The 15,475-nt window shown below is 53.4% G+C and overlaps 2 protein-coding genes across 3 annotated transcripts in view; one reads left to right on the forward strand and one right to left on the reverse strand.

Annotated features, from left to right (window-relative positions):
- NHSL2 (NHS like 2) overlaps nt 1-15,475 on the forward strand; it is a 275,555-nt gene that overhangs the window by 243,738 nt on the left and 16,342 nt on the right. The window contains exons 2-5 of one of the 2 annotated variants that reach the window (XM_072955567.1): nt 10,720-10,875; nt 11,102-11,322; nt 13,732-13,859; nt 14,167-14,362. The exons of the other annotated variant lie outside the window; for it this stretch is intronic. Coding sequence (XP_072811668.1) covers nt 10,775-10,875; nt 11,102-11,322; nt 13,732-13,859; nt 14,167-14,362 — 646 coding nt within the window. The 5' untranslated portion in view covers nt 10,720-10,774. The remainder of the gene's footprint in view (nt 1-10,719; nt 10,876-11,101; nt 11,323-13,731; nt 13,860-14,166; nt 14,363-15,475) is intronic. 2 annotated transcript variants of the gene reach the window in all.
- RTL5 (retrotransposon Gag like 5) lies at nt 5,932-10,488 on the reverse strand. The gene is made up of 2 exons (XM_072956101.1): nt 6,955-10,488; nt 5,932-6,508 (listed from the first exon to the last, which is right to left on the reverse strand). Exon 1 carries the CDS (start codon nt 10,260-10,262, stop codon nt 8,556-8,558), a length of 1,707 nt encoding a protein of 568 aa, XP_072812202.1. The 5' UTR covers nt 10,263-10,488; the 3' UTR covers nt 5,932-6,508; nt 6,955-8,555.

A 15,475-nucleotide genomic window follows, 5' to 3' on the forward strand; every position in this document is an offset into this window, starting at 1 on the left:
GGCTCAGCCCCACCCCAGGCTGCTGACTCAGGACCAAAAGGAAGAGGGAGCTGCCAGACTTCATGATTTCTGTAAACAGTTCTTGAAAGAGAAACCACACACTTGTCTTTCTGCCAGCCCCTAGCTTCTCCTCGGAGCTTACAGTGCCGCTGTTGTCTTTTCTCTGATACTCGAGGGCAGGGCTCCTTAACTTGAGCTTCACAGACCTCCAAAGGGTGTGTGGAAAGAATTTAGGAAGGGGGTCTATGAACTTGGATGGGAAAATTACTTGATCTTTTTCCACTAACCTCTACCAGAAATTTAGCATTTCCTCGAATTAAGAGGGTAGGCAATGAGCCATAAAAGTCTTAGCAGTATTTGTGACTTTATCCCCAGTAGAAATCACAAATATTTTTATATCAGATTACAGTAACTGTATCTCCAACAAGTTACTTATGTTCATCATCACTTCAAAACTTTTAATATATAGGCTTGTCACTCAATCTTTTTTTTTAAGTATAGTCAGTTTACAATGTTGTGTCAATTTCTGGTGTACAGCATAATGTTTCAGTCATACACATACATGTTTATATTCCTTTTTATATTCTTTTTCATTATAGGTTGCTACCAGATATTGAATATAGTTCTCTGTGCTATACAGAAGAAACTTCTTTTTCATCTATTTTATATATGTGTGTGTGTGTGTGTGTGTGTATATATATATATATATATTTTTTTTTTTTTTACTGGAGGTACTGGGGATTGAACCTAGGACCTTCTGTCTGCTAAGCATGCGCACTATCACTGAGTGATACCCACTCCTTGCCACTTAGTCTTGTGACTTAATGCATTATTAAAGTAGTAATATGACTAGATCACAATTTCTTATAACTATTTTGTAACTATTTCAATATGATTCCTTTCCTTTGCAATTCTATGTATTTTATTGTGTGCGTCTGAAAACCTTATTCTGAGATGGGGTCCAGAGATTTCATCAAACTGCTAGAGGGACCTGTGACCTTAAAGAGACTGAGACCCCTGCCCTGGAACTCGGTGCTCTCCTGATCCACTGACCTCGTTTCTGATCCACAGAACTTTCCCTGCCTTACTGGAGGGCTCAAAAGCACTTGCATGCTAGTGCTGTGACATTGGACAATTTAATATTTCCGTGCTGTTTCTTAATCAGCAAAATGGGGAATAATAACACTACTTACTTTATAGGGTTGTTGTGATGACTCCATGAGTTAATAAATGTAGATCACTTAGTGCCCAACAAATAGTAAGTGCTAATAAGTATTAGCTATTTCTATCGTTGTTGTTGCTCCATATCAATTATCTCACTAATGTATACTATTATTATCTCCATTTTTTGAAAAAGAAAACTAGGGCTTAGAGAGGTGATGTGACCAAGCCAAGGGTACACAACGAGGAAGTGGCAGGGCCAGGGTTCAAAGCCTGTTCGGTGTGACCCTGAAGCCCAGTGGAAGTCACTCTCCACCACATTGCTGGATTAGGGGTGATGGCCCCCCCCAAAGAGATGGAGGCCATCAGCAGGGGACTCAGTGGGGAATGGCCAACCAGCTCGGCATACTCCTACTCTCTCTTCCTCAACTTGTTCCGACTGTCCACACCTCCACCTTGATGTGAAGGGTGCTCCCAGATCCACTTGCCTACTGTCAGCCCTCCACCAGATCTCAGGAGGCCAGTCCTCCTCCCATAAGCTTCTGCCAATGCAGCCCCCACCTGCGGAAGGGACAAGTGACCAACAAGCTCATTTGGAGTCATGACCCAGTCTCTGTTCAAGCCTTACGGAGCACTGGGGTTGGAGGCAGGGGAGCAAGTGAGGACTTAGAAGGGCGGGAGCTTGTCTGAGGAGTGAAGGCAGCTTCGTGGAGGAAGCAGTCTTAGAGCAGAAGAGATTGCCAGTTGGAGTGGGGCCAGGAGTGCTGATGAATTTTTAAGGAAGAGGGAATTGGGTGTGCAAAGGGCCAGAGGCATGGAGGATATGTAAGCAAAGAACGCTATCACTCAGGATGTCTGTGATTTGGACTGAATGGGAGGGGGATGAAGGACGGCATGGGCCAGATGAAATAGCATAGGTAGTTTATTTCTGACCAGATAGTGAGGAACGCCAGAACCAGGTCCACAAGTCTTCCCATAAAGGAAGGAGAGCCATTGAAGGGTCTTTGTATAGGAGCAACAGGACCAGATCTGTGTGTTCAAAGGACCATGTCTACCCACTCCACAAGCAAGCATGTAGAAGGTGGGTTGTTTCAAAGGGGTAGCGTCTAGAGGCTGGTTAGACCAGCAAGGTGGCTACTTCAGGAGTCCAGATGAGAGATGAGGGACTGAACTGGGCAGGGAGGAGTCTGGAACTTCTGACCCTCCCTCCAGCTCCATCTCCAGGGTACATGGTGAGGAAGAGGTAAGACTGGAGTTGCTGGGGGTGCTTGCCCTCCTCAAGTTTTGTTGTGTATGGGTCCAATCAGGCGAGGCTTCCTTGGACCAGAGGACAATCGCCATGAATTCACCTGCTAACACCTTCCGTTTCAGCCTCTTTCTTATATTAGCAGCCCACTGTCAGAGCATAATAAAAAGCCAGGGCCCTACTTTCTGGCCCCACCCTCTCAGAAGAGGAGCTGAGGTGAGGGGCCCCAGCTCTTCCCCGCGGTGTGGCAGGAGGAAGGAGAGAGGGGCTTCGAGGAGCAGGTCAGAGCCTGCCCTCTGTCAAAGGAAATAGCCACCTTCCTAAGCCTTTCAAAGACTGTTTTCTTCCAAGTAGGTCCCGTTGTTACCAGGGCAACCAAGAACCCTGGGCTTTGTGTTTCTGTGTCTGTGACCTCCCAGGGGGAGAAGTGGTCTGCAGAGCTTTCCCTCATCTAGGCAGGATGCAGGAACTGCTAGCCGGAGGTGGAGCCCCTTCCCCCATTCTGGGGTAAGCTCTTGCCTTGTTAATGCTTGTCCTCATCCCCTGGGAGGGGCCGAGGCCCCACAGGAGTCAGTTCTGGTGGTCAAGGGTAAAGGCTTCAACTCTGATGGACCTGGTTTCTCAGGGCCAGACTTCTGCACTCATACTGTCTCTCTGGAGGTGCATTGTGAGCAGGTACCCCGGAGGGGCGAGCTCGCACCAGACTATGGTGCATGTGGGGGGAGGAGGGTAGTCATTGCACAAACATTTCTTGATTACTTACTGTGTGCTAGTGTAGGATCTCTGGGCTGGTTCCTGCTCCAGGGAACTCTAGGGGAAGGCTCAGAACCCAACTGGCTGTTAAATGTCACCTGGGCTAGTTGGTCCCCAAAGCTCTCTTTTCTCCACCTGGCTGGGCTGGGCATTCGAATTGCCTAGGGAGCTTTTTAGAAATAGAAATTCCTGGAGATTCTGATTCCACCAGCGTGGATGTGAGTGGAGGGTGGAGGGTAAGGATCCTGGCTGTCTAACAGCTAGAGTTCACAGTTGAGCTCTATAAATGGAGCGAGTGACCTTGAGCTGCCAATTTCCTCCCAGAATGAATGAAGGGAACAGTGTGGCCAGCTTCACAGGCAGCAAGATTTTCTCTGCCTTTCTCCAGCCCTTGGAAACAGTTTTTATGATTCTCACCATCCTTGTCACTCTTCTACTGCCCCCACTCTTTCCTTCCCACTTTGTTTTATTCAAAAATTGACCTATTTTTGGCATGCAAAAGGGCTTCTGTGGCATGCAACCTGGTCACCTTCCCTTGGGCAGCCAGGACCCCAGGTGGGACCTGCCCATCTCCTGGATCCTGCATATGCTCTGTTGCAGCTGCCAGGAAGGCATGAGCATGTCTGGCAGCCTCCACAGTGTGCTGATTCATTCTGAGCCCCCATCAACTCGTGTTCAGATTTTTTTTTTCACAAGTTTCTTCTAAGCCACGTCTTCCCAACTTGGGCTTCTGCAGATGATTTGCTGAACATCACTGTAAGATCTCACATGTGCACCTCACAAAGGTCATCTTAACACATCCTTCCAGGTTAGAGAGATGTGGAGGGGGCTTCTCATTCCATTTTGGAGAGGATCTTCTAGTCCTCCAAACTCCCTGCCATCTGCAGATGCCCTTGGCAGACCGCCTCTAGGTCTCCATCCATTCACTAACTTCTTTGTTTAGGTACCATGCTAGGGTTGCGATCCTACTGTGTACCCAGCCGTGTGCTGGGCCCCAAGGTCTAGATGGATGAGGATATTGTGGCCTGAGCAGGAAAGGGACTCATACAGTGTCGCAAATCCAGGCAGCGGCAGGGCCGGACTGGAATCCAGAGCTCTTTTGCCTATATTCATGGGGCTGCTGGCTGCGGGGTTGGGCAAGGCTGGTGGGCCATGCATCACACAATCTGGGCCCACCTATCCCAACCTGAAATGGCATGTGAAAGTCCCGGGGTGCTGGGGACTTTACCTGACCCCCTGAAGCAGAAAGGGGAGCCTCAGTGATCACAGATGCCGCTCAGGGCCCCACAGCCCTTTCCCTCCCCAGAAGGGGCAGTCAGCCACACACTCAGGCATTCTCATCGGCATGAAACTCAGCCCTGCCACTAGCCTGCCTTACTCTGAGGGCCCTTCCCTGCCGGGCAGAAGTGGCTAGTTCTCCCAGAGCCTCCAGAGACAGTTCACCTGATGCATACCTAGTTGCTCTTGCCAAGACCCAGAATCCAGTCAGGCTGAGGCTTTAACTCGTCGGGGGAGAGCTTTCCTGGGAAATGACATGGGGTATCAGAGTTGAGAGTGTGTAGGTTTGGGAGTCACAAAGCCCCAAGTCCTCCATGGAACCTAATATCTCTGAAATTCAGGTTCCTCGGGTCTAAGAGAAGACATCATTACCTGCCTCCCTAAGGGTGGGAATGAAATGTGGTGAAAGTGCCTGGTACACAGTCAGAAACACACTGTTTTCCTCCTTCCCTCCCTCCCTTCCTGCCTGCCTGCCTTTCTTCCCCATAAAGAGGCAAAGCAAGTGCACCTTCAAAGCCGGGTGTCACTTCTCACCATATGCCTGGACAGTGGGCAGGGCAGGAGGGTGGACGGGCTGGACAGGAGAGACCCAGGAGACAGGAGGTCCTTGGAGGGGAGGCAGAGAGGGGTGATGCATCCCTGGAGGTGACCGATGGGCAGCTGCTGGGCTGTGACAGAGCCACTCACCAGCTGTCAACCTGGGGCCAGTGACTTCTCTCTAAGCCTCAGTTTCCTTATCTCTACAACGAGGGCAAGATGAACTGAGATAACGGATGTGAAGTGCCTGGCAGAGCCCCTGTACCTAGTAGGGGGCTCAGTGAATGTTCCCACCCACTGTCTCGGGGCAGGGAAAAATCCAACTCGTGGCTGGGAAACTCAAGCAAATCCCAGAATGAGATTCAGTTTCTTCTGACCCCATAGTCTATGAGGAGCAGTGAAATCTTGCTTGGAGGGTGTCCGTGTGGACTGTCCTGGGGATGCTTGAAAATCTTCGGCCGCTTACTCACTGGTGTCCCATAGCACCATCTAGTGCCAAGAAGTGGAAGAGCCCCCCCAGCCCCCCACCCCCGCCCTCCTCCAGCCCCTCCACAACTTCCCCAACGTGGCCTCCCTCCTTCCCTCCAAAGTTCTGTGTGTGTGTGTGTGTGTGTGTGTGTGTGTGTGTGTGTGTGTGTGTGTGTGTGTGTGTGTATTTGGTGGTGGGTGGGGGAGGGGGGAACTGTTACAGGATGGTAGGATTAGGCCATTCATACCTTTATATTAGTGGAGAACTAACGCTACTTTTCAAGATGCTTAGTTCCCTCTGAACAACTTCGCCGTCCACAAACTCAGAGGACTCTAGGTAGGTGGCTTGAGCCTGCTGGGCCTTAGTTTCCTCATTGAAGGCCTGCAAGGCTTCAGGCTAGGGGTGATTCAGGCAAGGGGCCTGGGAAGTACCTGATGCCTCCCGGCTGGGCTTCTGCACTTGCTCAATAACCCAGAGACACACGATCTTTACACACCCTTTATATTTTTATTGAGGAGAAAGCTTTAGCGTACAGAATAACTTCTTATCTTCACAACACAGTAATGCAACAAGAACACAGTAACACATTCGTTTCAAACGATGTCTTCCCGGGTCTCTGGAAATTCTTGGACTGCCTTCAGACCCCGGCATGCATCCCCCACCCCCACCCCCACCCCACTTCTTTCAACCCAAGAAAGTTTCCCAGAGCCCACAGTCCTTCTTACAGCTCTTGTGGCTGTTACATCACAATACTGAAGATCTGGGAAAGGGGGGAAGAGGGTCAAAGGGAAGCCCCAGCCCCTTTGCCACCAGAGGGCCAGAAACCAGCTCACTGCTCATCTGCTCTTTCCCTGGCTGAGGCTCCACGGGCTCAGGATGAGAAGCACCATGGCCACAGGCAGGGCCTGTGCTAAGGGGTCCCTGGAGGCAGGGGTGCGAGGCACCTTGCCTCTGCACTTCTCCGGCAGGGACGTGGGCAGCCAGCGTGTTGACCATCAGCAAACAGGCTCCGTCGCCTCAGAGAATAGCGCTTCCCCTTCTGGAACTCTCTCCTGAGGAAACAGCTGAAAAACAAACAACAGGGTTATTTCCTCCCGCACTGGTAGGGATGGGGGCAACCAGGCAATCAACCTGTCTGACAAATTAGGAGACTGTTCAATCATTTATTTGGTATGCGTGACTGCAGAGGGGGCAGCCATTTTAAATCCTGCTGATCAGGATCTTGCAGGATGATCTCAGCTCTGAAGAGACATGGCGAGAACAGCCGAGAAAGAAAGGCAGCAAACTGTTAACAGTGTGGGCATCTGTGCGGTGGGATTCTGAATGTCTGTGGGGTGGGTTGGCCCTTACAGTCTTCTCTTTGCCAAATGTTTAGAATGATTAGGTATTACTTTTCTCTTTGGAGGAGGGGCAGTAGCCTTTTTAGAAGGGAGCAACAGGTTAAAGGCCTGGCTCCAGCAATTCCCCAGGCTGGAGAAATGTGTGTGTGAGCAGCGAAAGGGCTTCTTACCTCCCATCGATGAATAGAGACCTCACCAGAAACCAGCGGAGGACTGGGTTCCTCCTCTTCCTCCAGCTCCATCCTCTTGCCTCTGGGCTCAGAATCCTAAGGCTGGGCTGAGATTATCTGTCAGACTCCGGTGAGGAGCAGAGGCTTAGTTTACTATGTTTTCCTCTCTCTGGCCACAGACACTTTGGCTGCACTTGCCCAGCTGCTGGGCCCCGTGCAGGAAGCCCAGTATGGAGGACAGTTCAGGCCAGCAGTGGATCTGGCTGGCATTCTGTGGCCAGAGTGACATAGTGTGTACTCCGCTGCCGAAGCAGTGTTTTCTGGACCCCAGGCAAGCAGCAAGTCTCTACAAGGGCCGCTGAGTTAGTACCCAGAAGTCCCAGGAGTTACTACTAGGCAGTCAACCTCTTAAGCCTCACCATATACTCCATGCCCAGCACCAGGCCCTGGCGGGCCCTGCGTGAGATGCCAGTACATCCTGTGAGACCGCAATGGGTACAGTCTGTAGAGAGACCCTTCCTCTCTCCTCTCAGAACTGAGTCCTTTAATTTAGAGTTAAAGAGCAGGCCTCAGACCGCTCTCTCTTTGGAAAAGCCAATTAGGCTTCCTCCAGAACCCCAAGGACAGCAAATCTCTGCCAAGGCCTTTGGCTGGAGACTGCAGTCCAAGGCCTGGCCGGGGGAGGAGACCACCGTCCCTAAGGAAAGAGTCACTCCTCCCAAGGTCACACTGTGATGGTACTGCTGCTTCTCCTCCTCCTCCCCCACCCCATGCCTACCCTTTAGGCAAGATCAAGGAAAGGGGGAGGGCCTGAAACATCGGGCTCTGTCCACTGAGGATGCCCAGGAGGGCAGTGTCAGGAGAGGAGAGGGTCCCACATCTGGCGAGCTCTGAGGCCCTGGGCCAGTCATCTGTGAGAAGGTGGAACCAGCTTGCTCTGTCAGTCAAGAACAGGTCTCAGCCAGGTGGTCCATGGGACACATGGTTTCACATCTTCTCACTGGGCTAGATGCAGGGGCCTCTTTGGGGCCCTTCTGCTGGAGGTGTGACGGGAAGCAAGTGCAGGCTTCCAGGCATGTTTCTTGTAGCATCCCACTCTCTGCCGATTATACCCAGGAAGTGGCCTCAGTGGCTTTAGGAGTTCAGCGGAGCCTGTCCTTTCATTCATTGGGGCAGATCAGTGAGGCATTGGGTGAAGTCCTGGTGAGCCAGTCAGAGGATTAAACTGGAGAACACAGAGTGAATAAACGCAGAAGTGAGGGCTGGGGACAACTAGAGGGGAAATACAAGAGGGTGACCAGTCCATGAATGGGAACAGGCCCAGAAACCTGCTCTCCAGCTCGTGGCAGGACTGAGCAGCATGCACACTGAGAGGACAGCGATTGCCGAGCCCTCCTTTCCCAGGTGGCCTCGGCCAGGCACGTGTCACTCCCTGGTCTCGGTCACAGGATGGTCTGGAGTTCTACAGCTCTTCTTCGGGTTCTGCAGGTCTGGATCTCCCTTAAGTACTGGTCTGTGAATGGGGCAGGTGTGGCAGCGATAGCAGGGGCAGGGGACGCAGTAGAAGGGTGTGTTCCGGGGGGGCCGGCTCGCCCCAGGGCTCACACGCGAATGCGGCCCCGTGCAGCCCGGTGGCCCCCCTGTCTCGGAGTGAGGCGGAAGAGCACAGGGGGCCGTCTACGAATTTGACGTTGCCCCAGGCGACCTGCGCGGCGAATCAGTGGCGGCGAACTGTAGAAGGGCGAATTGGTCCCTGGAAGGCCCTCCAGAAGTGGGACTCGATTCTGGTTCCTCCGTCTGCTGGGCTGTACGATGGGAGGCGACACATCTAGGAAATTTTCATGATAGTAGCCGGAAGTCTGGGACGAAGCGTTGGCATATGTGGGCTCCATCTCCATCAGCTCATCCAGGTCGTCGTCTTGGGTCTCGTCCTCCGTCTCTTGCTCCTGCTCCTGCTCCGGCTCCTGCTCCGGTTCCTGGCGGCCGCTCTCATCTTCCTCTTCTTCCTCCTCCTTATTCTGATCTTCCTCCTCCTTCTTCTCCCTCATCTCCTCCTCTCCTTCCTCCTCTTCCTCCTCCTCCTCTTCTTCCTCCTCCTCCTCGTCCTTCTCACCTTTCTGTTTCAGCTGCTTCTTCCTCATCTCTTCCTCCTTCTTCCTCTTCTCCTCCTCCTCCCTAGTCTCTTGCTGAATAGCTCTCACGCGCCTCCGCTGGTCCTTGTCGTGAAGCCTGCGCCTGCGCGTCTCTTCATCTTCCCCACTGTGGCACTCTTCGCCTTCTTCACCTTCGAGGTTAGGGTCTTCTGCAAAAGGGAAGAAGATATTGCGAACCCCAGGGAGGGGGATCGGCTTGGGGACACGCACTTTTCTTTCTATCTCCACGCATTCAAGAATCAGCTCGTCCAGGTCGGCCATTTCAGTTGACCATAAGAGCTCCTTGCGGAAGAATTCTGAAAGGCCTTTGAGGAATTGGTTCTGAAGGCGGCAGTCATCCCAAGACAAGAATTGAGCCAGGAACTGAAAAGCATCTGCATAGCTGCCCAGGGTACAGTCACCCTGCTTGAGCTTGCGGATGGCCTTTTTGGCCACACTTGGGGGGATGGGGCCACAGAATTCCTTACGGATTTCATCCAGGAAGCGCGGGAAGTTGGCATGCAGGGGGCTTCCCTCCTGGGTGACCGAGACGGCCCAGTCTTTGGCTTCACCGGTGAAAAAGGAGATCAGAAAGGCCACCCGCTCAGCGCCCCCGGGGAAATGATCCTCATGGTCGGCTATGAAAGTCTCTAGCTGCATCAGAAATTCAGCCAGGTAGACTGGGTCGCCCGAAAAGGGCTCTATCTCGGGCCGCTCCAGCGGCGGCAGAGAAGGCTGCGGGGGCAGCTCCTTGGCCGGGGGCGGGGGCAGCGCCGGCGGGGGTAGCGCCGGCGGGGGTGGGCCGGGCAGCGGGGGCGGGTCGGCGGACCCGCTGGAGGTGCCGCAGTCCTGGATCACGCTAATCAACAGTTCGTCCGGGGCGTACTCGGGTTCGGCGCGCGGGGGAGGCCAGCACAGGAAGGGCAGTTCTCCCTCGGGAACAGCGTCGATCTCACTGAGCGGGAACTCAAAGTTCTCCTCGGCAAGGACGGGCACCACGGGCCCTGGCCAGCGCATGTAGCTCGAGACGTTGCCCCGCAAGGAATTGACCTCGGCCAGGGCTCTGCCGAGCTGAAGGCCCAAATTGGCGTTCTCCCCGCGAAGGGCATTTAATTCTTCCCGCAGGGCCACGTTCGCCATCCGGAGGCTATTGAGATTCCCGGCCGCCTCGGACATCGGGACTGGCTGGGGGCCTAGGGCTGCGGGCGGGGGCGGGATGGGGAGCCGCGGGCCGCGAGAGGAGCGGGGTGCGGCGGCGGGGCGCGCGCGAGAGGCCGAGCCACACCCACCCGGGCGAGCGCGGAGGGCCGGGGGTGGGGGCTCGGCCGGGGGCGCGTTACCTCGTCCCGGGGAGCAGAGAGGGCGGGCGGTGGCGGGAGCCCGGAGGCGGCGAGGCGGCGATCGGGCGGGTGGGCGGGCGGAGGCTGGCGGCGCGGGAGGGAGCGGACTGCGGCAGGATCTGTCGAGGAAAAATCTTGCGGCTGGCGCGTCCCCGCCTTTTAAGCGCGGCCCGCGCCGCCCCCCCACCCCCGGCCGGGGCGGGTCCCGGGGAACCGCGGGCGCCCACTGGCCGCCGCGCGCCGCCCCCCGCCCCCCCCCGGCGGCGCCTCTCACTGCCTCTCTCCTTCCCTAGCTGCAGCTAACTCGGGTCGGGAAAATGCGACAGCGACTGCCCACTCGAGGTCGTCATGGCGACAGCCAGTGAACGTGTTCCTCTCCTCGGGCAGGCCCCCGAGTGTAGAGGAGCTGCTTCGCGAGGCGCAGCTCAATCTTCAGAGCCTGTTGCAAGGTACTGAGAGGGAGGGGGGCTGCGGCCGGAGTCCACGGGCCAGATGCGCCTCGGCTGGAGGGAGGCGACGAAGGAAGCGGTCAGGGACTCGCCAGAGGAAAACAGAGAACAGTGAAAAACCTATTAAAAAAACAAAACATACACTTTCACCTTCCAGACTACTGACTCTAAAAGGCTCTGTTTTTCCAAGCTGTTTACACCTCCCTCCCCCCCTTTTTTTTTTCAGTTTATTCTCTAGGGGAAAGGGACAGAGGCCAAGGCAGGGCCATGGGTCAGGCCATTTACAAAGAGCGCTGGATCAAAGACTCCGACAATGTGGGTCCACATACCCTCAGGCCTTCTCTTGCCACATCATCCATGCCTTTGGAATCCTGGCGCCCAAAGACAAAGGCATCTGCAGGAATAACCTTGTCCACATATCTCCTGGGTGGCTCCTGCCTCATCAGAGTAAGCCCAATACACAGCACCCGGAGCTCACCTCATCCCCAATTCCCAACCCAGTGTTTCTGGAGTATACCCATGAGCACATTGTACACAAAGTTGGGTCCACACAACCCAGGAGGAACAGCCCAGCCATAATGCCTAAGCAGTCAGACTACATGCCAGGCAGAAGTGAGAATGCCCAGACTTTGAAATCAGAGAGAGCCAGAATCTAATTTGAATCCCACATCTAACTAGCTGTGTGACATTACACAGATTACCTAACCTCTCTGAGCTGCAGATTAGTCAGTCATCTTTACTATGGGGATTTCGATTCCCCACATGGCATGATTTTGTGAGAATTGCAAAGAGAGTGTGTGTCAACTGCTTAGCAAGAGTCTCTTGCAGCTGGAGCGCCCCTGTTAAGATGCCACGTCAACTCCCAGTACATGTCCTTTGGAACATAGGCTGATCTAGGCACAATATTAAAGTTAATGGAAAAGGAAAAAATAATGTGGTCCCTGATAATAATGTAGGACCTTACAATGTTAAAAACATAAACACTGACCAGAGGGACTTATCCAATGTAAGTGGTGAGAGGACTAAAACTCAAGTGTTATGAGAGAGACTGCTGGGGTAGTGCAAATATCTGGATGGCGGTTACCAGGGGCAGGCATATGTCAAAATTCACTGACCTTGCACACTTAAGATTTGTGCACTTTATGGTAGGTAAGTTAGAGCTCAAGAAAATAATACAAATAAAACCCCAGTGCTACTGACAAGCTCCTTACACCCTCCAGGCCCTCGCTGTCCCATCCAGGACTCTTTTCCAAGCCTGGAAGCCCTTCTTCCCTCTTCCCCACTTAATCCTTATGTTTTCTTACAAGTTCTGTTCTTGCCATGTCCAAAAAGACCTTGAACACCAGTTCTGCATTTTGCACCGTTCCCTCCATAAGCCCTCATACGAGGCCCTTTGTACCATCCAGCTAAAGAGGACTTGTATGGTTCTGAATTGCTTTTTCTTTCATTTCTCCATTCATTTATTCATTCATCCACTAGTCCCAGTATATATTTTGTCCACTTAACCAGACTGGGCTTCTCAATGTAGAGAATCACATCTCTTACTATTCTCGGGTTTCCTGGCACAGGGCTGGATCCCCAAGAGATACTCAGTAGCCATGTGTTGAGTGAACATTCAAAGTGAAAAGTGGTCTTGTCAGCTGTCATTCATCCATACCGACAAGGGCTAATGCTGATGGAGAATAGAAAACTGCAGATGGGCCACCCAACTGGACAACAGCCACGACCCCCACCTCACTGCCAGGGCAGCAGCGAGTTTAGAGAAGCAAGGTTCCAAGGGACACCATGAGCATTGTGTTCAGATAAGAGAGGAGATGCCATGTGGAAACAAAGAGTCCGTGTACTCTGTGTGGCCACCCTGGGCAGAATTAGGACGGATGGGTGGAAACCTAGAGGGAGGCAGATTTCACTTCAAGATAAGAAAGAACTTTCATGACATGCCTGACAGCCTCAACTGACCTTGGATGGAATGAGCTGCCTTGGGAGAAAGGCTGTTCCTCTCTCCGCAAGGGGTGTGCCGAGGCTGAAGAAACACCTGGAAGGGCTGCCAAGGAGGAAGCCAGAGCTCAGCATGGGGAATTGGACCAGAGAATCCTTGAGGCCCCTCCTGACCCTGAGTTTCTGATTCTTCAAGTCTTTGTTCAAATATGCAGAGCCCTGACAGTTGGGTCTTTACTCTGGCTTTCTTCATTTACTCATCGAATTCATCACATCAGTGAAATCCATTCAAATCTTACGCATCCTTCTTACTCCCCGATGATGTCCCTGAACTTCTCCTTCCTCCTCTGCCACTACTGCTGGCTTCACTCTCCTTCACCTTAGCCCCCCCTGGACCTAACACCTCCCCACCACACAATGGGACTATAGGTGCCAGGAACTGGGCCCTCGAAGGCTCAAGTAAGAGTTCCCAGCATCCAAGGGAGTGCTCCACCTTGGACTTCCCAACACCGATTTCTTCATGCTTGACACAGGTCATTTCCTGGGTAGGGTTGCAGAAAATCTGAAGAGCTGCAGGGCTGCAAAGACAGGACCTTGCAGCTGAAAGTAGCAAAAGGTGTCTGCACTTGGAGCCTCTTCCCGGAGTTAAGCACTTAAGGCAGGGGCCACGGAGACAAAGGCTTGGCCCCCGAACCAGCACAACTCACATACATTGACCCTTTTATCTCCCGGGGCCCTCGTAGGAAGTAGGCAGTTTTCCATTTCTGTATCCATAGGCTCGGACGCCTGGAACTATCCTAAAGAAACAATGCAAGTCAGGCCTGGCAGCTAGAGCAGGAGCCCCAGCTCGTGGTCCTTCCCCAGCCCGGCGCTTGGCCATGGCTCCCTAGAGTGTGTATCCACTGTGCTGTTTTTCAGAAGAATATGAGGAACAGTATTCGGAGGCCAGACTTCTGGGGCAGACCTTCCGGTCTGCTGATGAGGCCCCTGAGCCCACCCCCAGCCCAAGGCCCCAGTCTGCCAGGCGTCTGGAGTTTGTCTTGATGGTGAGTTGCCTCTTCCCTGACCTGGGAGAGCCAGCATGCAGAGTTTGCCCCGCACCCACTGATGGGGGACCTGGAACTGCTCACACTGCCCCCTTGGAAGCAGCTGCTCACCTCTGCTCACCAGCAGGGCTACCCTGAGGCCCCTCCAAGATGGGCCCTGCACAGCGGGTGTCTGGCCTGGCAGATGGTCCATACTTTCCCACCTCCCAGATGAAGCCTCCAACCACCCCACCTAGACAGCCATCCTGTGCACACGGCTCGTCTCCAGTCAGGAGCACAGCATCCCCACCACCTTCTTTCCCAACAGCCTACAAAATGGCAGCTAAGTGAAGATGAGACGACCACGCAGGGGGTGAGGGCCCCAGAGGCCCCCCTGAGCCTGCCTACTGCAGCCGACAAACAAGCTGTCTGGAACAGCCCCTTCCCACTGCCTGTCCTCGAGGAGAAGCGGTGGCTTCAGCCTTGCTCCACACACTCTGACATTGTGCCCATCGACGTCTCCGGTAGAGTTGCTTAGCACCATCTCTGTCTGCTTCCCTCCATGCCAACTACAGATCATCCTCTCCAGACGCACCGGGTGCTGGGGGAGGGAGTGAGACTTTCTTTGCTGCTGGTTCACCATGCACTGTCAAGGTCATGGCTCTCACCACGGAACGGAGGCATGCTCTTTCTTCACCCTCTCCTGGCCCTGCCACACTAACTGAGACCATTTGATGGCAAACAAAACTCTCTTAACGGAAAACTCTAGAACTTTACGAACTTGGGTGCTCTTTGGAGCAGCTGTGGAAACTTAGAGTTTATGGGCTATGTTTGGTTTGGGGAAAGAAAACTGTGCCTGAAGCCGGTTTGGAATACACAGATAGGAGTTGGAGGGGAAGTGAGGGGTTCGGCGTGCTGGTGTAAAAGGGAAGATCAGACTCAAGGCATAGATCCAGGGCATGGTGGCACTTTGAATCAGCAGTGAATCTCCCAGCAAAGTGGGCCTCCACCACTTATGTAAGGCCAGAGGGGGACCCAGTACCACCTCAGGATGGGACAAATGATGTACGCAGCTCAGCTGGCTATGTCTTTGGAGACACTTGGCACCCTGTACCATGCCCATTATTAATTCATTTTCTCCACTCTACCGGCTGTAATTGGAAAGGGAGGAGGGTCAGTCATTTCAGGAGAGAGGGGCCAATGACCTAATGTAATCAAGACTTCACAATCCAAGGGGACCAGAGGCACCCTGTGAGCCAGCACCAGCCTGTGGTAGGCTATAAAAAGTTGATGAAGATGATGAGGATAGCTCTGGCCACCTGTGGTGATGCTCCCAGGATATGGGGTCATCCAGCACCACTGGTGTCACCTCAGGAAATCAGAGGCAGGAAATAGAGCCCAGAGCCTAGGGAGATGTACTGAGAGACTTGAAGGCTGAGAGGAGAAACTTACAAAGTGACGGCTGTGCTTTGTTTTTAACCTTCTACCTTGTTCTCAATGAGGCTGGCCCTGAGTTTTGCCCACAGAGCCACTTGCTGGGAAGAGGGGATCGCTATGCAGCCATGGGGCTGAGAGGGGAGGGTTTGGTTAACCAGCTGCTGAATGAGAGATGGTGGGGGAAGCAGCAAACCTTCCCC

The sequence above is a fragment of the Vicugna pacos genome, chromosome X, assembly GCF_048564905.1.
Source record: "Vicugna pacos chromosome X, VicPac4, whole genome shotgun sequence".
NCBI lineage: Eukaryota > Metazoa > Chordata > Mammalia > Artiodactyla > Camelidae > Vicugna > Vicugna pacos.